The sequence below is a fragment of the Calypte anna genome, chromosome 5A (assembly GCF_003957555.1).
Source record: "Calypte anna isolate BGI_N300 chromosome 5A, bCalAnn1_v1.p, whole genome shotgun sequence".
Lineage (NCBI taxonomy): Eukaryota > Metazoa > Chordata > Aves > Apodiformes > Trochilidae > Calypte > Calypte anna.
This window is the reverse complement of record NC_044251.1, coordinates 11861031-11885386: the sequence shown is the minus strand read 5'-3', so window position 1 is coordinate 11885386 and position 24356 is coordinate 11861031. Positions and strand designations below refer to the sequence as shown.

At 37.2% G+C, this 24356-nt stretch overlaps 1 protein-coding gene across 2 annotated transcripts in view; it reads left to right on the top strand.

Annotated features, from left to right (window-relative positions):
* The first annotated feature begins 290 nt into the window (after positions 1-290).
* RYR3 (ryanodine receptor 3) overlaps positions 291-24356 on the top strand; it is a 208420-nt gene continuing 184354 nt past the window's right edge. For both annotated transcript variants that reach the window (XM_030452246.1, XM_030452245.1), the window contains exon 1: positions 291-408. In XM_030452246.1, coding sequence (XP_030308106.1) covers positions 352-408 — 57 coding nt within the window. In that variant the 5' untranslated portion in view covers positions 291-351. The remainder of the gene's footprint in view (positions 409-24356) is intronic.

Here is a 24356-nt window from a genome sequence, read left to right as displayed (position 1 = left end):
TCGTTAACACTTCACCATTACTGCTGTTTTGACCAGACAGTATCTGTGTGGGGGGGACCACACCTAGCGATGCATATAATGCTTCCTGCAATACCTTAACAGTGGGAAGGTTTTGCCTCTAGGGTAGAGAGAAAAAGAAAAGAATTGCTTGCTATGAGCTGGGAAAGCAGCGCAGTTGGCTCTGGCAGTGAGGGGGTTGACTGACAGTCTGCAGTGCAGTGGAGTTAGCTGAGCTCCCTATATGGCTGTGGATTAGCTATATGCTAATAGTGATAGGAGAAGAGGAGCTGTACCGAGCGCAGCGAGCTACCAGTGGAGGTGATCGGAGTCTCAAGCAGAGCTGACTCCTCAATGGCCATGGCTGAAGGGGGTGAAGGAGGGGAAGATGAAATACAGTTCCTACGAACTGTAAGTATCTGCTTTTTATGGGTCATGTAGTACCTGATTTCCTGTCTCGTGTCTATTCCTTTTCTGTATTAAAATTAAACTGTTATTTCTGTGCTGGGCTTTGCCAAGTGGGAGAATTGATTTAGTCAGTGGAAGAAAAATAGAGCAAGAATATGAGCTTTACTAGCATCAGGCAGTCTCAGTGTGTTCTTTCTTGAATCTGCTCACTAGCCAGTCTGGTATAAAGGAGACCTATTTCCGCTGTAATCCCCTCTGTTTGAAGTGTCCTCGTCAACTTTGTGCTTGGGTTTCTAAATGTAGCATGCCAAATATCTGACCTCTGAAACTTCTGTCTAGGTTAGGTTTCACTGACATTAACAGAAGCTTTGCAAATAGGAGAGCCTTAAAGTGATGGATAAACCAAGCATGCCCTTGATGACCTCTTCTGATAAACATGCACACAGAAGCACATTTGTGTATAGGGAATACCAACAGATGTTGAAGTCAGGGCTCTGCAAATGTTTGGGGTCTTTTCTCTGCTTAAAAGGAGCTTATTGTAAAGGGAGATAAGGATTTCTTTGGGTAGGGGTGCTAATTAGTGAAATAGCCTTCACTTGTTGTAATTTTCTATAAAGAGCCCTCACACCATTCTTTCCTTAAGCTTTACACAAATCTAGTGTGACAACCAATTTGGACTTTAAAGCAAGTAGTGTTTGTACATTATTTTTGGGCAAGAGGATAAGATCATTTCCATGTGTTATCTCGTGTGTCTCATTATTTTTACCCTGCATGACTAAGAGTGAGCTGTTGTGTAACTGGCATGAGAAAACTGCTACCGATGTGTCTATTCACTCCTCTTCCCATACTATCTTTACTTTGCATTTATCACCAATAATGTCCCAGAAACAGTCTCCTCTAGAGTTGATGCAACTTTAAATCTTAAGTTTCTAAAATAAAACGTGCGAAGTGCCCAAGTAGGAAATTATATGGCTGATTTCTGGGAGGCTGGGAATATTTATTTCTGGGAATTAAAGGTTGGAGAGTGGTGCTGGCTGCTGCTGCTTATGTAAATTGTTTAGGTGTGATGAGGTGTCATTAGCACTTCTAAGCCTGGAAGAATTTCATGGGGGGAGAGAAATGAATAATCACAATGAAGGATTCTTTCCAGTATCCCTTTCCTCCACTCCCCTTTTTAGAGCTATCTATATTACATAGTTTAGTAGATTACTCAGCCTTTAGTAGAAAGTGCTTTAATCTGAGGCAAGAGCATTAAATAAATATCCTTCATCCCTTCAGTTTTCCGAGACATTGCCTTGACTGAACAGTCTTCCTCACTGATGAAGTCAGAAGCTTTGCCTATTCATAGGTAGCCTGTGTGTTCCATATGAGATGGCAATTTCTGCTGCTGTTCTCATGCTAGTAAAACTCAATTGCATTTATTTCTAGTGAGTAAAATAAAGCTCTAAATAGAAGTGTGGGGCAATAGTGGAAACAGCAGAAGAGGCACTATGCAAAAGTGTTCCTTCTACTTGGTGGTAGGAAGTCTTTTGCAGGGAAAACAATGAACTAGATTTCCATCTTGGAAGTCCCAGCTTCTCCTTGCTGTGAACAATCATACCAGTGACTGCTGTTTCCTCTTCATTATAACTTCCTTCACCTTTGTGGAGAAGGGATAAATTGCTGTTTCCCAATATACTGAGAGAAGAAACATTTGTCAGGTGGAGTGCAATTGTGATGTAAGCCTTCAGGACTTGGTACTTACAGCTTTTATTGCAGCCTAAGCACTCCTTGTGCATACAAACATGAAGTAGGGTAGCCCTTTAGAACTCTTTCTGTGAAATCATTGATCTGTCAGATTCTTCTCCCAGTCAAACTGTTTTCTGGGAACTTGGATTGCTAGCAAATGTTTCGCCAGATTGTGTAGCTGAATCTTCCTTTGAAATTGCTGATGTCTAAATTCCTGATTTTGAGTCTGTAGACAGAAATGCTTTAGGATGTTTTTGGATCTCAGGGATAACTCTTTCTTGGTGAGATAAAAAATAAGATTAGCTCTCTTTTGATCCAAAAATATCCTACGCTATGCTTTGAAAGAGCAAGAGAATTAACTCTTAAAAGTCTAGTAAAATTAATTTTTCCTTCTTTAAAGGGAAAATTCCTCTTGGTCCCCCATTTTTTTTGTTGGTTATGATGTGGGGTTTTTTCTGGATCTAGTTTATTTTATAGTTTTGTGAATAATTTTTAGGTTCTCTGCTATAAGTTCAGTAATGCATAAAAATGATACCTGGAGCAGAAAACTTGCAGGCATATTTATAAACTTTGATTGAAAGCTTTTCACTACCACTTTTTGTTCCAAGATGTTGCTCGTATTTGATTAATTTGGCACCAATGGACATAATTTAGTTGTCACCCTTGTAGCAGTAGAGTGTCTTTAGTACTTATTTCAAGTAAGTTCTGGTTCCTAAGTTAAGTTTTTATGTGCAATGATAACATTTAAAGCAAGGTGTATTTTCAGTGCATTTCAGTGTAATACAGTCTAATTTCCTTTCTTAATTTCCCCTTGACGTGTAAACTCATTACAAATATAAAAAAAATACTTAAATACACACATTATTTTCCTTACCCTGCTGCTGTATCTTTGTTATAAAACCTTTGATGTTTGATTTCTATAACTGTACTTGGAATTGTTTCTGTAATTTCCTAGTTGGTGCCTTTCATCTGGATTTGACTCTGGACATTTCGTGTATATGTCCAAACTTGTGTGTAGTGTGCAGAAAAGGGATGCAAAGCACTTGTTACATATATGTAATAAACAGTACTGCTGTCTCCTAGTTTCCAACCCTGGTAATCTTTGTTCTTTAGGTGACCTCCACCTATTATTTTTTTGTTATCCTTTCCTAGGGTATATTCCTTATTCCTATTCCTTATTCCTAGGGTATAAAGACATGCGAAATTAATGAAGGTAGCATTCATGCAGCATTAGATGAGAACACATGATAGCCTGTGCTGTTAAGAGATTCCACGCTGAGGGCTACAGAGGGAACTGAGTTGCCCTTGGCAGTGTGGGTGAGTGAGTGTAAAGCACTCTCATTCAAGCCATTCCTGGCTACTGGGACTGTACTGCTGTGATAAGCTGACAAAGTTCTCTCCTCTTGGGAAATTATTCCCCAGTTCTCTGTCATTCCCACTGCTGCTGAATTAATAAGTAGAAGAGGATGCCTTGGAGCAGATAGCTTTTGTCTTCCTCCATCAGAAATACCTATAGAGTTGTTTGCTAACAGAGAGCATAGGAGCAGTTTAGATGTACATGTAGCAGAGCACAGTCACAGTTCTTTGCCTGTGAGTCCAAATTGTGCTGGTAATATTAGTCTGAAATTCATCATATTCATGGAGTGTTTCTACTTAGTTTAATACAAATAGATTTAGCGGGTTTTTTGGGTTTTTGTTTTGGTTTGTTTTATTTTGGGTTTTTTTGATGGCTTTTAGCACATTAATTAAGAAAATTCTGCTCTTTTTTCTATGGATCTGAACAGAGTGTGTGCTGCTGTGTATGGGTATTTGTATGTTCCCTTGTGCATCTGTCAGCGTATGTCTGACTTTTTCCCCAGCCTGATTAAAAATTCATCATTTCTTTGAGTGACAAAGGCTTTAAAAACTGATTCTTCATTGACTTTTACTCATTTATCAGCTTGTCTCTGTGACCTAATTTTAAATATTCTGATAAACCTCTCCAATCATTACCTAAAAATTTGCACACAGCAGTAAGAAATTGTTTTCTATCACATAGTTATCTGGTTTAGTTAAATAGCAAAGTACTGTTATTACAAAGATCTGGAATGGGATATTTGGATAAATTCTGTTTTTCAAGATCTAGCCTATGTATTTAGTATTCCAGAATGAATTTATAGGGGTTTTCTTTTCAGATAGTTTTTTATCATTTGTGTGTTAACTTGCTGCTCAGAATCAAGATAATTGGGTGGCTTGTACATGGCTATCTGAGGATATGCTTTCCTACCTGTAGTTCTTGAAAATTAGCTCTTCTGTTGTTCAGATGTTACAAATGACATGGGAAATTACTGCAGTTTTACAATATGAACTGTCAGATATAGTATGAGTTAGATTTTCTTTTTTTCAATTTTTTTTACTGTTTCCAAATATAAATATAAGAAGTGATTACACCATGCTCTTTTTCCGTAAGTATTTTAGGAATTGCACTAAAGCACTTACGTTTACCCAGGATTACTGTGGCATAAAACCAGTTCTTTAGATGCTTTTCATACATGCTTTTTAAATCAAATCTGTGTCTCTAATGGTGTTTCCTTAGTGACATAACAAAGAATGTGTGAAGTGGAAACACTAAAATAATTTGGCCTTAATAGTCTAACTTGATATCTAGTAGATATGCTAGTAGTGCATACTGATATTCAGTAGCACAGGTGTGGCTTAATTCAGAAAAGTGCACATACCTACTGTGTAATGATCACCAGACAAAAACTTGCAAATAAACATATTAGACAAATGTCCAAATGTCAGGCAATGATGGAAGATATTTCTAGGGGTAAGTTTTTAGCAGTGGTTAATTATAAACCTCAAAATCATTCTCGGTGAATTGTGTATGAGATCATATAGAAGAAACGTAGAAATTTATATATAGTAAAAGTCACCCAGGCTAAGGGACACCTTACGATCAAATCCGTGGAATTTTCCTGCAGTCCCTTTTAAGAGAACTGGGGAGGGTTCTGTATGCTTCTAGGACAACTGAGTGTGTTGTGTGGTATTGTTTTAAAATTAATTAGGACATTTTGTCTGTTGTCACTGGAATGTACTGCAATTCATGATGCAGTAGTTGTCAGTCATTCCCTTCTAGGAAAAGGGCAAAAAGAAAGGAAGATCAATGTTATATAGAACTTGGATTGCTTCTGAGAATCAATGTGTATCAGGAGGTTAAAAGATTTTGGAATGAAATATTTATGTATCTATGTATCCATCTCTATGCATGAAATCTCCCCCTTCTGATCTTATTGCCAAAATTTTTAATGATTATGTAGCAGTCCATAGTTCCAAGCTGCCTACAAAGAACAAAAATTGTACAATAAACAAACAAAACCTCTGCCACGTCTGTTCCATTTGATTAAAAAAAAAAAATTCTCTTTCAAATACATTTATTTTTGGTTCTTAAACTGCAGGCCATCAGCAGTATAGTGACTTGCAATCACTCTTGCCTCGTTAATCTTCAGTGTCTGCCATGGAAATGATACTTAATTTTATTAATTTATCCTGAGTTAATTTTCTTATAACTTGTAGTCTCCTTCTTTGTAAATCATGTTGCACTATTCATTTCCATCCATTGCACTGCCTCTTTTACTCCCTGCATGTGTTCTCAACTTTGACCAAGTTTGCCCAGGGTGACACCCTATGCAAAAGGGAGAGTTTATGCTCATTCTTTGCCTACGACTATTTTCTTGCTGAAGCTCTGCTTAATATTAAAAGATTTACTATATAACAAATTCTCCAGTGTCTCGTATGCAGTAGTATGCTGTGAATGTTTATTTTTTATGAAATATAGAAAAGATCTTCTAAAACTAATTGCTAGTCATTTTCAAGGCAGAATTTTAAGTAAATGCTCTACCATACAATAAACAGAACAGTTATGCCTTCAGTCTGTGTTAGTGCATCCATTTTTTTATCTCTGGACATACTGCAGTAGTGGCTTCATATCTTTATCAGAGTTATTCAATTCATTTGTAGCCATTTCTATTTTGGAGTGAAATAATCTCATATAAGAGGGCATTTCAGGCTCCTGGTAAGGAATAGTTCTTTGGGGAAATTGAACCATGTTTAAATGAAAAGGGAAACCCTTAAGTAGTTTGGTATGATTAATATAGTGAAAGTTGTTTGAAGTTTGTGTTAATGGTCAGAATTTTATAGCTGCTGTTGAGAAAAAGGGGGGTCAGTCACTTGGCTACAACTGCAATATCATTTCATAGAACTTCATGTGATTTATGTTGATATAGAATCATAGAATTATTATGGTTGGAAAGAACCTTCAAGATCAAGTCCAGCTGTCAATCCTACACCATCTGAACCACTAACCCCTCTCCCAAAGCACCACATCTACCTGGTTTTTAACACCTCCAGGGATGGCACCTCCACCACCTCCCTGGGCAACCTGTTCCAATACTTCACCACGCTTTCAGTGAAGATATTTTCCTTGTATTTGGTTTAGGTAATCCTACACTTGGGTTTCTGTCGTTCTCTGAGTTAGGATCTTGAGGTCTGTTTTCAGCTTGTGGTAGAAATGCAGAATGAATGGAATGTTTGTGCCACCAAAGCTTGCAGTGAAAATAAGAAGGAAGATGACAGAGGAAAGCAAAAAAGGGAATATGAAAAGGCAGTGAAAGGATATCCAGCAAATTGCTATATTTTAATTTTCACATTCTAGTTACAGAAGCAATTATCATGAGGAAAAAGAAAGAAAACTTTAACAAATACTCTGGAAAAAATGCATTTGCCTGGGGGATAGTGTATTGAAAGACTGTATCAGGTTAAGGGAGGGCAGAAAGAAGAAAAGGCAAGTGGAGTTTTTGCAGATATAAGGACGATGAAGACTTAAATCATGATTAGTCAGAGGTGAAGGTTGATTTCTCTCTATAAAATTGATGGCAGTTTTGTTAAGGACATACTTCTGAAGGTCCTGACATTACAGGCTGCTGTTGGAGATGGCACCTTGTTTGCTGTTTCCCTGATACCTTCCTCACATTTTGTTTAGCATGGATCTATATAATAGCCTGTACACCTAATTTTTCCTACAAGGACATAGAGGAATAATGTTTAGAGATGCACTGAAAGCATTGCATGGCGTATTCCATGTATTGATAATACATTTATTTATGATATATGAATTCATACATATATCATTATATATACTTATATGGAATATATACATATATATGTGATAAATGTAATTATAACTAATGAATTGTAGTTTTGCAAGGTGCTTCATCTTGATTCAGTCTATACCAGTTAAAAACAAAGCACCATTGCACTGCATGAACTTAGCATTATGCTTTATTACTGTTTCTTTCTACAGCATAAAAAAATTGCTATTTCAAAAAGAAATCAGTGCATGTTCTACAATATTATATATATAGTGAATGGCTACAAAATAATTGCAAGATTGAACGATTGAATGTAGTCATGATTAATTTAACTCCTGAGATAGATCTAACTAACTCCCTGTAACTTTTTCCTTCTTTCAGCAGGTCTGCTGAAATAACATCAAATTTATTAAAATCAAGCAAAATTCTTCAATCTCACTTTAGAATGTTACTGAGCTAAAAGCCTTTTATATAGGATTTCTGACCATGCAGTATTCTTAAAATAGTACTTCAAGCCTATCTTTCCCTATTTTCTGCCTAGCCCCACTGTTGGCTGTTATGAGGACTTGTCTTCTGCTCAATCTCTGCTTTGCTGTCTGAGGGGAATTATTTATTATCTTTAGCAATAAACAGTGCATTAACTAGTGATGATCCCACATTTCTGTAGAGCACAGCAAATAGGTCTCCTGATCTCTGTGCCATTTTTCAAATTCCCTGCCATGCTAACTGGGTATGATTCATATTGAAATCCAGCTATGAATATTGTTACTTTCTTAGTTCCCATGGCAGTGCCATGACCACACAGCCAGATTCTGTCAGGTGCATTAGATATAGATTCTGAAAATTAAACAGAATTGTCGGCAGGAGAAGAAAAATAAATTTGGCATGCAGTTATTTAGAATGTATTGAATTTGATCACAAAACACTAGTTTAAAGTCATGCATTTCTTGATTTCATTCATGAAACACCTATTTTCCCAAATGGCACATAGTAACATTGCAGGTATTTAATAAGCACAGACCTCTAATGACAGTAACATTACCATTTCAATTTGAGAAAACAATTGCTAACAGAAACACACTTTAAAAGAATCAGAAAGTAAACATATTTTGATTTATTTGCTTAATGCAGAAATTTTAAAGTTATCATTCCCTCCAATGTCTCATTCCGTATGTCAATGAGTTAGTGGGATGTAGTGGGTTTGGTGCTGGAAAATTTATGTTTAGGTTCCAGACATTACTTAAGAAGAATGTATGTTCTAGTTGCAGAAGACATTTTACTCCTCCATAATTAATTCACTTGGGTAACTTATGGAAACTGATTTTCTGAAAATTATAGTAATGTTCTGAAGCACAATTAGCAGTTATGTGACATCCTCAGGGTGGCTAAAGTAGTTCAAGACTGAGATATCCATAGGAATTCCAAAAACCTACAGGAAAACCAATTCTTTTTTCCCCTCCTGGATCTGCTTTTGGTAGTTTCTCTCCTGCAGTATGAGGAATACATCCATCTATTTGTCAGGCATTGCCTGCCTGTTGTCAGTCAACTCTCAGTCTTTACAGGTGTGGTTCAGCTGTAAATAGGAACTGGTGGCCAATCTGTTGATCAGGTAACCTCTATTTTCCAGTTCCCTCTTGTGGCACACCATGTCCATGGTGAGGAGTGAAAGCTCCAGTCAATAGAAGCAATGGGAGAAAGCAGCAACATAAGGTGAAAGATTCTGTAGTGACATCAGGTTTTTTCCTTCTCCTGGGCTTTTATCCAAATTAAGCAAGTGCTAGTTCCTCAGTAAGATGAGTAGTCAGCACATGCCTGGGCTGTTTTTAGTCCACAGCAAACATCTCTGTCAATCTTGAGCATTTCAGCTACTTCAGCTCTCAAACCAGGTTCTCCAGTACATTGTACCAGAAAACTAACTTCTTTTGGCCCAATTGCAGCAACTTGAATTCTCTCCAATAATAATAAAATACAAAAGCACAGCAACTTAAATAAAGTCCTTAACAAATTAGTTTTACAAACAATAGTGCTTCGACTTGGCGACTTGAAACATCTGTTTAGCAGCAGATGCAGAACTAATTTGAAACACTGAAGATTTAACATGCTTTCAAATTGAATCAGCACTACTATACACAAATGGGAGTACAAGGATCATCAAGCTTAGAATATATAATAAAAAACGCCTTAGATGATTCACTAAAATGCTTAAGGCCAAATGACTTCCATCTCCCAAGGCTCCCTCTGAAGTTCATCAACTGCACTGTCTCATCTTTTCTGTATATAGAAAATGCACAGAAGAGCTGCACACCTGGTACATATTAAATGTACCTAATGTCAGTAGTTGTAGAATTGAAGCTGTTTGATAACGTATAGAAGTGTTGATGCAGTTAGTGCACAGTCACTTAACATTTTGATTTAAAAAACAAAAACAAAAGAAAAATAAACTCCAAGATACTGGCATAACCTTCTATAATGCATTCCATTCTGTCGCAGTCTTCAAAAAGTTCAAAATTAATACATCTTACAATTTCTATGAAGACAAAGCTGGGAAAGATAGACTTCAGGATTTGGAAGACCTCAGTCCTGTCCTATATGTCATGCATGCGTTTGTTGCACACAGAATCACATAGAATCACACAGAATGTTTAGGTTGGAAGAGACCAACCATCCAGTCATCCAGTCCAACCTTTGAGTAACACCACGGTCAACTATTAAACCATGTCCTTAAGGACCAGGTCCAAATGCCTTTTAAATGCTCCCAGGGATGATGGCTCCAGCACTGCCCTGGGCAGGACACCCATCCTAAACCTCCCCTGCTGCAGCTTCCATGCATTCCCTCTGCTCCTATCACAGTTTGCTAAGGAGCAGAGGCTTTGTCCCTCTGCTTAAACCCCCCTTGAGGCAGCTGCTGAGAGCTCTAAGGTCTCCTCTCAGCCTCCTCTCCTCCAGACTGAACACCCCCAGCTCCTTCAGCTGCTCCTCACAGGACTTGTGCTCCAGGCTCTTCAGGAGCTTTGCTGCCCTTCTCTGGACACTCTCCAGCACCCCTGTGTCCTCCTATAGTGAGTGCCCAGAACTGAACACAGGACTCAGGATGCAGCCTCACCAGAGCTGAAGGTGTTGGTACAAGGTAGCGTTTTAGTGGGTACAGTTGTTAGGGTTTAGTTGTTCAGTTGTTACAAGGTAGCCTCTTAATGAAGAACATTCCCAGGACGGAAGATTCTTTGCTGCTTACTTGTTGGCCACCACAGAAAAAATGCGCTCATAGGAATTACTAAAATGTGATTTCTTCATCAGTAGCTCTCTATGGGAAGTAAATAGAGACTGCATTATTGTGTATTGTGATTTTTTTTTTTTTCTCAAGATATCCATCAGCTTTTAACAATTACTTCTTTTAAATGGAAATAAGGTAAAATTTTGGATCTTGTACAGATCCAAAATCTATTCACCTTTACAATTAAGTGACACTGAATCCCATTGTATTAGGTAATTTGAGCATAAAATAGTTGGTTTGTCATTGAATTTGTGCCTAATCAAACTCATAATATTTTTCTTGTGTTTATCTTATAAAGATGTGTATGTATTTTTTGTATAGTAATGATGTGCATCTTGTAGTATATAAAACTTTCATTTTAATATTTTGATTTTTATAAGGATAAAATAGAAGTAGTTGCATTGAACAATTAAATCAACATAATGAGCAGTATTCATGACAAAATCAACCATAAAAGCACTTACGAAAAAAAGCTTCAGTAACAGAAGCATGTTATTAAAAATCTGTGTTTTACAGAAGAAGGAAAATACAGCAAGGATTTCTTTTCCACCCTTATGGCTTTGAAATGATGATTTTATGCAGCACTGAAAAGCCATACTTAGTGGCCTAGGTTTGTTTCATAGAAGTGAATATAATATTGTTACTGTAGAAGGTATAGGATTTGGGTTTATAGTCTTCACCAGTGATGTGAACATTCTCCTATTGTTACTTCAGTTTAATGTGCTAAATAGTACATCAAACTGGGCTCGATGAAATACTGCTTTGCTTTTCACCTGATGTCCTTTTTGCACAAAATAAATTATACTTTATGGTGTGCTTGTATGATTGAGAAAGACCAGCACTTGGCAGCTACTAAATGAGCTAGACATAAAAAAATTGTTAGGTCTAATAGGACTTGGTATTATATGTCATTCATTGTAACCATGATTCAAGCAGATTGTTCTTCCACTATAAAGTACATGCTAATAACTGAATTGTTACACAATAAAGAGTTTACCCAAGAAGGAAAAAAGGAGGCTACCACCTACATTTAAATTTTCCACTTTTGGAAATATATTGATAATGTTTAATAATTTACTTTATTAAAGAAGATAATTTTATCAGAAGAGGAAGTGTTTTTCATAAGTAGGCTTTTACTCACATTTGCTTTGAAATGCCACAATCTGACGAGTCATTGTCACTGCCCCACACAGCCCAACTGCAGCGATGTTACAGAAGCAATCATTAATGACCTTTTAGGAGTGTAGTTCCTATGACTTGTCTGTCACACTGCTGCAAAAGCAATAAACTATAGACTTGTATCCACTGGTGCCATGCTCCTGAAGACACACCAGTTTTGACAGAATCCAGGAATATGGTGTCTCCAGGATTAATTTGAAATTCAGGAAGATTCCCGGTGTGGAAGAGCCCAGCATCATTCTGAGGATGTAACTTGAATTTCCTGACTGAGGTTTGGTTTTGTTTGAAAGACCTATCCATTTTTCTTTGCTGGGGAACTTCCTAAGTCAGCTTCTCTCAAGGTTGAACCTTAGATTTAAATAACATCACTGACTAAATAAGGGCCTGTATATAAGACTTAAGTTGCCAGTTGGAGTGATAATATGATCTTTCCTAGCCTTGCCAATGCAAAGATCATTTAGAATCATAAATCACAACGTTGTAACTGGTGAAATGTATTTACCACAACATAGAAAATGGGAAATAAAGTCTTCAAGGATAAAAATTCATGGCCGAAAGATAATAGTGGTGATATTCTGTCACAGGTAATCTGTAACATGAGTAGAATGTTTCTGATGTTGTTTAGAAGATGCAACACGTAATTGCATAGCTGTAGCATGTGTTATGTGTTTCCATGTGATGAAAGTGTGCTGTGTCTAAACAGAAGTTAGCTGGAAGGAGATGTGCTAAGTGTGAAAGCCTGCAGATTCAAAAAGGGAGGTCTAGTGCATATGTTGAACAGCCAGAACTATTCAGAAATGTAATTTCTATTTTTATATAAAGATTTGCTTGTAAAACAATGATCCAACATTATACAAGTTGAACAACTACTCCTTATGTGCCACTGAGCAGTAGTAATTTCAGTCCAGTGATCTAATGATGGCCTAACTTGAGAGAATGATCTTAAACCACCTCAAGTGAACCATGATTAAAACTTGGGTTTTAGCCTGATTAATATGCTCTGAAGGACTCTATTAATGTGTGCGGCTGTTCTTCAAGCTGTAGTGTTACTGTAAGTAAGCAAAACAATGGCTGGTACCTGTGACGGACTACAAATATATAGACTATCTTGGCAAGCAACATTTTAAAAAATATATGAGTGGTTTCAAAATTTAGTTTAAAATAGGAAATCCTGTGGCATCCAAACAAGGGCTGGTGTCTCCAAGGTGCTTTATAAACATAAGAAAATAATACCTTCTGTGGTGTAAATAGGCTACTTTGGTCTGTGGATGGACAGGATGCAGATGAGTACACAAAGAAAGTGAGACTTTGGTCAGTATGAGGAGTAAATCCTAACACAACCCAAGTCTTGTTGCGCTTCAGCATGAAGATGTAAATAAAATAAATTTAAAAAAACCCCAAACCAAAACAACCAACAAAACCAACAAGCCAGCAACAGAAAAGAGGGAAAAGTGGTAGGAAGCTATGTCTGCAGTCGTTCCATTTGTGGGAGATTATAGATGACCCCACAACCAAAAAAAACCAACCAACCAACCAAAAAAAACCAACCCTGAAACCAAACTTGAATATTTTGTAGATTATCTTTTGAGTTTATTACTGAAAATTTATCAAAAAAGGGAATTTGCTTGATTGAAGGAATGGCAGTAATAGGAGGGATGAGTTGTAAAAGACTCAATTAATGTAATAAGAAGGAAAAGGGAAAAGACTTAAGGTGCAATTATCCCACAAAGATGTGGGTTTTTTTGGTGTGACAAGGAAGATAGTAATATCATAGTGATAATATCATAGTGATAACAAAAAAAGAGGAAGTATGGGGGTAGACTTGACTAGGGAGACAAAGAATCTTTATATTCAGTCACTGTAAATATGCATTAATAGTGAACATTCAGAAGGAGAGACTGGAAGGAGTGAGGGCCTGAGACAACAGTTCATACATATTTCTCCTTCAGCTGTTCCTGAGGCTGTAAAAAACAGAGTGAGAACAACTGTCCAGTCTCTTGTAACCTGAGGTTTTAAAAAATACAAGTAATTATTAGAAAAGACAGGCTTTTTATTCATTTTTATATGCATGACTTGCCAAAACCAGGAGTCTTAAAAGGAGTTTTCTTGATCTTAATGGAAAATTACAAATAAGTAGGGTTTTTTTTTTTTGGAAAAGGATAAGTTCAAAATGATCAAGGCCCAATCCTCAGAAGGAATACAACAAACAGATAAAAATACTTCCCTGAGAACTCTGAAATTCTTGTCATTACTCCTCAAAATTAATCTTTGTGGTTCTTTTTCAGACTTACAAAGTCACTGAAATTTCCAGTCTTTGTTTGCTGTTTCTTCCTTTTTTGACCACAAAGCATCCATCTGGAGTATCTTTGCTTACATTAGTCTTGCATTTATTTTCATTTCATGTGGAAACATTTAGTTATGTATCACAGCAATACAGAACTTGAAAGAACCTTGAATCATTGAATTAATTTTTAACTGAAGTTCAATGTTAACCTAATTATATCTTTTCCCCTGATGCTTTTATCAAGGTACAAATCCATTGATCTAGTTGTCTTCCTTCAGCTTTACAGCTTAAATGTATTTATATATTTCTAGATCTCTTCCTGTGTGCCAACAATGTCACCTACCCATATATTTTTAATGAAGAATTCCATTCCCTGTCTAGTTTGACTTTTCTGAAGTCAGTAACCTAGGTTTGTTCAGCTTACTTCTATATGACTGGATCTTTGCTTTCCTCACAATTTGTATCTCTTTCTTATACTGTGCTGACTGAATCTCCCTTAAATGTAGGTGACAAATATTACTTGGACAGTGATGCAATACTTTCCTATTTTCTTGTCCAGCACTTGCTCATCTTTGATAGCAAGGCCACATTGACACATTTTAAATATAAATTCAATGAAGAGACCAACCTAAAATGAGACAATATTAACAAGATTAACTCTTTTCTGAAGGCTTTGAAACCTCTGACTATGGTAATAAATGAAATAAGCACAGTCCATTGAGGCCAGGTGGGAGCACACAGCTTATGAGCACTTTGTTCCACTCGGGACTATCACTTCCCTAGTCCTGCTGGCCACACTACTCCTGATATGAGCCAGGATGCTGGTGGCCTTCTTGGCCACCTGGGCACATTGCTGGCTTATATTTACCCAGCTGTTGACCAACACCCCCTGGTCCTTTTCCAGTCACTCTTCCCCAAGCCTGGAGCCTTGCATGGGGTTGTTGTGACCCAAGTGCATGACTCAACACTTGGCCTCGTTAGACCTCATACAGTTGGCCTTGGCCCATCTATCCAGCCTGTCCAGATCCCTCTGTAGGGGCTTCCTACCCTTAAGCAGATCACCACTCCTGCTGAATTTGGTGTTGTCTGCAAACTTACTGAGAGTGCTCTCAATCCCTCATTGCAGATCATTGATAAAGATATTAAAGAGGACTGGCCTTGGGAAACACCACTTGTGACCAGCCACCAGATGGATTGAACTGCTCATCACAATTCTTTGGGCTTGGCTATCCACCCAGTTTCTTGCCCAGCAAAGCCTACACCAGTCCAAGCCATGAGCAACCAGTTCTGTGCTAAACTGTTTCAAAGGCTTTACTGAAGTTCCCTCATCCACTAAGCAGGTCACCTTGCCACAGAAAGTGAAGAAGTCTGTGGATTAAAATTTTGGATGTTCCTTAGGTTGTTTGATAGGAATACATTTTAGGCTAACCACCTTCATAATTCTGTTGAGAACTCCATGAAATCACATTCTTGAGATGCATAACCTTTTTTTTCACTACTAGTTGTGAACTAATATTTTTTAAAGATGTGGTTAGAATTTTACAGCTCTTCATATTTTGAAGCTCTGCTGTCTCTGGGTGCCTTCAGTGCACCCTTCTCAGAGGCTTTTCTTATGAGAAACTGTTAGAAGAGGTAGAAAGTTCAAAATGGTTGAAATTTTGCCTTTGTTTGAGAAAGGGTATGTTTCTTCTTTGTTTTTCTAATTCTTTATAGAAACCCTGAAGGTGTAATGTTTTTTACTTAAGAGAAAAAAGAGAGCCTTGGCAAGTTATATCTGGAGCAGCCAAGCTGCTTCATAAGTCTGATTCATATTTCACTATGAGATATAAATGATTGTAAAATCTCACTTTTTAAGTATAGCATCTTATTTTTTGCCTTTTTATTGTGGTGGTAATAGATAAGATTAATAACACAGGAGCCATAGATGAATTAACTTGTATAGAGCAATCTCTTAGAAGATTAGATGTTACCACTGAGTGATGTTGTTTTAGAAGCAATGTTTACTCACCCAACGTATATTGTACAAGGCACAAAGCTTTGTCAGAAGTGTAGCCTTTGAGGCAGAATCAACATCAAAAATTTTTTAATGCCAAGTCAGAAGGAAGAATTTAGGAAAAGCACTTGTTCTGGTTTGAGCCAGGATAGAACCAATTTTCTTTTTGGTAATTTTACCTTTCAGTTGTATCTTCTAAGTAACTGCACTTGCTGAAATGAACGTTTTTTTTTTCAGTTGCTGTCATATTCGACATAAATTCGAGGGACATGAGGATCAAGCTTTCTTGGTCTATGGCCGGCATTCTGGGAGGACTCCTCTCATTCATTTGTCATTGGTCCTGATTCATCTTTTCCTAAATCTATGCTTTCCTGCATCCAGATCCCATATGCTTCTGATTCCAGGAGCCTAGTGCTTGACTCTCCCAGGGGCTGCTCTGCAGCCTCCACTGTGACAGGAGCATATCTGGGGAAGAATGATAGTCAGTTTTTATATATATTTTTTTCTTTTGCATTATTACTGATTCACTAAAGCTGTGTATAGTTTCCAACTGAAAGTCTCTCTCCCTTATCCTCCTTCCTTTCCCTTTCTGGGAAGGGAGATGAGTTAATAGGGAGCATCTGTCAGTTGTTTAATTGTTGGCCCAGTATTAAACCATGACAGCACTGTAGTTTGTCTGTGGGCCAAAACTCTCCAAATCAGGTTTACAGTTTTAGTTGGACTTCTGTCACTTTGCAGGAAAGGCATCCCTGTACATTGAGTTTTCATGGAGAATATTGTGTTAAAATAAAATGTAAGCAAGTCTCTGACTTACAGGGATGTCATTCTTCTAATACGTGTATCCCTGCCATGTGCAATAAATATTTTTGCTCATGTGTAATGGAGATCAAGTGTTATCCTAAGATTAAATATTTTTGCTCATGATGCACATAGTAAAAACTCATATCTGAGCTAGAACAGAAAATCAGGAGCCATAAGGGCACAACAAAAGCTAAGTACTATTCTCTTCTTCAGTATTAGTTATCCTTCAGAAGGATACTATACAGTATCCTCCACTAATGCATTGTTTACTTCTGCAGATTATAGAACAGTTTATGATAAAAAATTCCCAGAAAACTTGAATATGCCCTTATCACCATGGCTTTAGAGATGGCAAATAACTCTTTTCTTGTAGTATGCGAGGTATGAGGCAAAAACAAGACATCAGCTACTGAGAGGTAATTCTTATATCTGTAATTCATTCAGGCATGTTGTATTATTGAATTCAGCAATAAAAATGCAGTTCCAATCAAAGAAGGGGAAAGACTGAAGAAGTCAGCATTCTTTTGTGGTGTTTTGTGTGGGGTTTTTTTTTGTGTTTTGGTGTTTTTATTTTTGGTTGTTTTTTATTTTTTTTATATTCAGAGTAAAATCATGCCCCTCAGTTTACTTGGAACTATTGTTGATAGTAAGTAATTACATTCATGTGGTGAAGTCTTGCATTGTACAAGAAACTTATTTACAGTTCTTAGTAAAAGATTTCAAAATTAGAAAAGCTATGGCTGAAATATTTGGTAAAAGCCTGTAAAAATCCCTCCCCTGAGCTCCCATAGCAGGTAGAATTTAAGTGACCTAATAAAGCCTGAAAGTGGTGCAGTGTCATTTATTTGGCTGCCAACAAATGTTTCAAAATGCTGTAATTTTTTTTCTGTGGGAGTTTTAGCTCCATGGTAACCATATCCTGTTTAACTCTTAAGGAATCTTGTCATGGTAGAGAAACCCTCTTATCCAAGGATTAAATCTCCAGTCTCCTTTGAACAGTCTGCGTTGCCTTTCTACCTCTTCCCCTAAGCAAGGTTTTGTCAAGTGTGAATACAATTGATCCTCTGCTCTAGGATGTCATCACTTCAGAATAATTCTTCATGTTTACCTCCTGAACAAACAGGAGAAGAGGGTAAGGAGAAAGGAATGTTAAGATGATGACTCAGATTGTGGTCTCTCAATTTGCAGGAACAGCACCATTGCCACTTTGAAGTTCAGACTGTAGGAAATGAAGTATGATCAGTATGGAAATATTCTTGCATGAAATGATGCTGTAATAATTGAGACCTTCAGAAAAAGTGCTGTGACAGATAATCTGTAACTTACATAGGAGTGCTTTTCATTCTCTTACATAGAGTTTAGTAAATTTTGAAGGTGAAAGGTGGAAAATTCTAAAGAATTGCACTGAAATAAAAATCACTTGCAGAAAGAACTAAACACAATAGAGGATACAGCTTTTATAACAAGAAATGTACAAGGGTTTTCCTAGAAGTTCTTGTACCCTAGTACATGAGAAATAAAGTGACCTCCATAGATTTAAAGATTTAGGAGGAAGTTCCCAGAAAAATGTTTTAAGATAACCGAGTTTTTCTGATTTGCATGGTAATTAGTGGAGTGTACAAGAAAGGGGAAGGTTGTGAATATTTTCTAGTTTCCTCAAAAGAGGACTGTTCACTATAAATAATAGTGACATGTCAGAACTAGACCACTGATCCTACTGCATCTGAAATTATTTTATCCAAATCCTAATGAGATATATTTCTGTGGATTTCACTTAGTTACAGTCAGCTGCCTCTCTATAACCAAGGAGAGAAAGTTCTGTCTCACCTTCAAGTCTGATGCCTTGTGCACACTGAATATAGATTATATACCTGTGCTCTCTCAAGCACATAACATGGTGGCAATCCACAAGGGCATTAAATTCAACTGGTATTAGGCTTTCTGCCTACACTTCAATTTTACTACTGCTGTACTATTTTTTTGTCATTATAATGAAGCCAAACTTGGCTTGCCTGAGTCCTTCACATTATTCTGTGTTGAAATGAATCTGTATGCTACTATTCTGATAGGAGTCACAGTAGATGGAAATTTTCTACTTATTAGAAGACATAGCCATAAAAAAACTAGCACAGCTTGAAACCTATACACATTTAATGTATTCTAAATTGTTTTGTTATTTGGTTGTATCACCAGAGGCCTTAATGGTACTATGTATAGCACTCCAGATACAGCATTTTAAAAGAATGCCCTCCTTCTGTGGATCTGAATTGTACTAAAATAAAAAATTATTTGTTTAAATTATTGGTTGTCTTTGTCCCATGTTTCTTTCAAAACACTCTCAGGCAGCATGGATTCCCTTCCTGGCTGAAACTCCAAGCTAGGAAAATGCCCTCTAGAGTGATAGTACCAGCCATTTAATTAGTAAAGACAAATCAATTCCAAGTGCTACCAATCTGCATTAGCTGATGAGCAGAATAGGAGTCTCCTCCCACTTCTATTTGTCATGAATAACACATTTGAGGGAAGATATGATTTCAGCTCAGGGACCATGTACCTATATATTTAACATTTAACATGTATACTTAATTTATTTTGTACTCTGTTTCCATTACTGATAACAAATGTGTAGAATTTCATGGAATAAAGCCATACTTTACTTTTTTTATGTTTTTAAAAATCTTAAAAAAATCTTTTACTGTGGTTCAATGCCATGTCAAGTTACTTTAACTAAAATATGTTTGTGTTGAATACTCATAATATACTCTCCACTCTAAAACAGGACAAAGCACAGTTTTAAAGGCTGGTGATAGTTAGAAAGGGACTTACAACAGGTGATTCAATAGAGCCAATCTTTTTCTTATTTTCAGTATGCAGTTATATGAATGATCTTAGCTTATTTAATTACTGTATTTTCAAATTAGAATACAAATTATATTTTTTGTGTGCTAAATTGGTTTTCAAGACCATTTTTTCAGACCTTGTAAAAAACCTTTTTTCTGGACTAAACTTTCAGGGTGACATGAAAAATCAAATAAATATTTCCCTGCCTTCTCTAGTGCTTTAGGACTCTGTAGGCTATCCTCCATTAGGATATCCTAATGGATATCCCAGCTGTTTTGCAGTATAATGCTTGGAGGTTTTGTATATATGGGCTGTACAGGATTTCAGCGAAGGGTCGTGGAAAGGCTTAGTTTTATACCAAATGATAATCATCAGGCCTGTGATTGACTTTACCATAAGTCAGCAATACTTTTGATGATGAAGGTATATGATGTCAGCTCATCATATACTATGGTGTTTGATGACTGAATGCTGTATGATGAGAACTTGTTGTACACCATAATATTTCATAATGTCTCAACTGGGATATGGAAAAAAATAAAGTACTTTTCTTACCTCTGAAATGAATGCAGAGTGTCTCACAAGTATGTCACTAGCTTTCTCAGGCTTAAGTTTTCACATATTAAAAAAGTAATAAGGTATCTGGTTTATTGGATAGGTGTTGTGAGTGATCAATTTTTATGATATAATTCTTAGCCTGGAAATGAGATCTTATTTTTTCCCCATTATTTGTGTGTTGGAAATGTGCAGAGTGAATAACCTTGTTGATATTGGATAACCCTTCAAATTTAGTTGAACCCATTATATGGGTCCTATATATGTAGTGAAATAACTGCTTAAGAATATTTTTGTTTGTTCATGTGGTGTTTTGCTGCCCATCAGGTTCTGCTGTCTGCTTTCCTGCTTCTTTTTTAGTGTGATAAACTGAGATGGAAATTGATATTTTTCTTCCATTTTCTTTAGACGTAATAACTGTGTTGAGGCAGGAGCTAATATCTTGGCAAAGGAGAGATAATAATAGGATAGAAAATACCAGTGTGAGAAGTGACTCAATGAGGAGATAGATGCCTCGCTTTTGAGATACAAAAGTGAAGGGTGCTGCTCTCTTGCAGCCAGCTTATACTCACCCCTTTGTGCCTCCCATGCAGAACTGGGAAACAGAGAAACAGAAATAAACCTGCTAAGCAGTTAGGAACTACGTGACAAGGTAGAAAGAGTGACAGAAGTACAGAAAACCTAGGGCATATTTTACCTCCTGGCATTTAGGTTGGAGAAAGGACCATAGAAGCAGTGAAAAAAAGCTGCTGTCCCTGACCTGCTTTGTCACTGGTGACCATGAGAATACACAGACCCTTTGTGTTTGGTTATGTCTGTGTGACATGGGGGGCTTTTGCTTGAAGTCTGTCTCTTAAACAGATGCTCCCAGGCTGTTGTAGGCAAGCTGAAGACATGTTTGTGCTACATCAGTCTCTGACCTGTTACATTTTGCTGATCCTGGCAATCAGTGATAAAACAACTGTCTGCAGCATATATGAAGGGTGCTGTGAATGGAATAGATATGATGAGATACTTCAAAGAACAGACTTAGTGTAGGGATAACAAGATCTTTGTCTCACGTTTGGGACTACTTAGAAGTAAGGAACAGATTAAGCCAATTAATCGAGCCCTATTAGCACTCCCCAGTATAGCATAGTTACATACTTTTCATTAGAGGTCCAGTTTAGCCACAGACAGATCTACATTATCTTCTTGCTTGGAAAAAAGTTTTTATAGGTCTACTGTGTCTTAATTTATATGCTATACTAGGTCTGACTGGGATATTTGGTAACTATCAAACTACAAAACTAACAGCAGATTAGAGTTTACAGCAACTTCTTTGACTGCATAATTTAAAATCATTTAATTTTTTTTAACTGGATATAAAATTATTACACAAGAGGTATCTCTTTGTGTTCTGAAAGACAGTCTAGGTTTTAAAACCAGTAGTGTGCATTTGAATGCCTGTGTGTATCAGAAATAGCCAGAACTCTCCTTTAACTGAGATAGAACCATGAGGTGTAGGGTGGAGAAGACAGACAGACTACACAAACACAGAGAAACAGCTATAAAATTAACATGGTAAATTTAGAATGAAGAAAATCAATGTATGACAGAGACTGAGGTGAGATGATGCAAAGAGTGGACATGAGAAACATGCAAAAGTGAAAAAGAGGAACTGATTGCTAGGTTCATCTTTTTGAAAGCTTTCTTTAGGATCTTCATGTAGAAGAGGAACTGTTAAAGACATATCTAAATGCATTAAAATTTTGCTGAGTCTGTATAGAATACAATTTATAATGATCTAATGTCAGGTAGGTTGGCTTGAATCTTTGGAGACAACTTTTGAATTAAAACAAATACAGTGAAAAAGTTAATGTCATAGGCCTTGAGTTCTATGAACTTTGTAACTAGTGAAGCCCCTTTTTTAAAGAGAAGGAATGACTTGAAGTTAGTAGTGATGCAGAAAAATCAAATTGGAAACAACACAGGAACGAGGATGCAGGTCCAGAGAAGGACCATGAAGATGATCAGAGGGCTGGAGCACCTCCCCTATGAGATCAGGCTGAGAGAGTTGGGGTTGTTCAGCCTGGAGAAGAGAAGGCTCCAGGGAGACCTCATAGCAGCCTTCCAGTACCTGGAGAGGCCCACAAGAAAGCTGGAGAGGCAATTTTTTGCAAGGGTATATAGATATAGAAGAAGGGGGAATACTTTCAAACTGGAAGAGGGTAGATTTAGGTGAGATGTTAGGAAGAAAATCCTTACTGTGCAGGTGGTGAGACAACACCCACCCTCATAGTAGGAAGAGGTTGCCCAGGAAAGCTGTGGCTGCCCCATCCCTGCAAATGTTCAAGACCAGACTGGATGGGGCTTTAAGCAGCTTGGTCTAGGGAGAGGTGTCCCTGCCCATGGCACAGGAGTTAGCACTAGAAGATCTTGAAGGATCTTTCCAACCCAATCCATTCTATGATTCTCTGTGTCATTTAATCATGCAGTAGATTTAAAACTAAATAATTTTTTACTGTAAAATCTGATTTTCTATATAACAGTATTTGGAATAGACTTTTTTTTTTTTAAAAAGGAATATATTTACTTTTTTTTTAGTATGTTTGTAATCTTTTTCGTGAATGGAAGTGCAGAAAGTCTTATTTGTTTCATTCACTTAATTACAAAAGTACTTGGTTTCTAATTTGAGTTTTCATGATTTTAGCATTCAGCCATGTATACTTATTATGCGTTTGTCTGTTGCATTTATAAATAAGTTATTTGGCTTCCTTGTGAAGAAAATATTATTCTTAGCAATTAACTAACGCTTACTCTTAGGCTCTTACCATAACAGATACACTTGAGGGATTAAATGCTGTTCAAGATGACTAAAGATACTGCATAGCCTATTATGATGATCAGAAATTTCATTTTTATTGGTCAATATTTCTCATCTGAAATCTACCATTTGACACTATGAACAGTCAACATTTACTCCAAATTACTCCTTATTGTTGTATACTCAGTCACAACATGCTTGAGCACTTTGTACTCACTTAAACAACCAAAGTTGGGGATGTGGGGGCTTAACAGCCCAATGCATGATTACAGTTTTCTTGGTGCATGTAATTATCCTGGTGCAGTAATTTAAAGAGAATCTATTTCTTACATGGCTAATCAGTTACTAAACAGTCAAATAAGATTGGAAGTTTTTCTGTGTCCAGTTCTCTATTTCTGTCTGAAAATGGTGTCTGAGGACAAAGAGATATTCTAAAAGATCTTCAACATATATCCACTGCCATGCATACACATAGATACAAAATTTATCTAGAATTTACATAAACAAAAATAGGTTCAATTCTGACCTTTTACTGTGGCATTCTGAAGTGCCTATGTTAGGTGTTTTTCATGGAAAATTTTGTAATTTCTAGTGAATGTAATACATATAGGACTTGTCCATTGCATTTTCTCTCTGGGGAGCAACTCATATTTCTTACTGTAGGCCAGAGGACTGAACATGAAGGAACTTCAGTCTGAAAATACTTGGGTAGTTTAAACTGGTGATTCATCTTTTCCTTTCTATCTATATTAGATTGAAATATCAATGTTAACACTGTAACATGAAATTATGAATCAGAATTTTGTACAAGACTCCAAGTGTTTTCTCTCCAGAAGTTTTCCTAATGCCTGCTGCAGTTTGGGCTCAGCTGTAACAACCACTCACCCCCAGTCTTCCCCCTGTGGAATAGGGACGAGAAAGTCCACCTTAAGGCTTGTAAAACAAGAAAAGAATTAGGAGGTTACACTGAAGGGCAAAACCAGACAGACTTAATTTGGGGAGAAAAAAAAAAATCTATCAAGAGAAAGAGAAAACACAATAAGATCATTAACACCTTCCCTCCACCCCTCCCTTCTTCCCGGGCCTGGATCCCTTCACTGCCGCCTCCCCCTCAGTGCAGAGGGGACGGGCAGGGGGAGTCCAGGGTCAATTCCCCACACGGTGTTTCTGCTGCTCCTTCCTCCTCAGAGGGAGAACTCCTCACATTCTTCTCTTGCTTCAATGCAGGGTCCCTCTCATAGGAGAGAGTCCTTCATGAACATCCTCTCCCCCCCAAAAATGAGTCCCTCTCATCAGGTGCAGTCCCTCAGGGACAGACTGCTCCACCCTGGGAGCTTTGGTAACAGTCCCCTCCCCTGGCACGG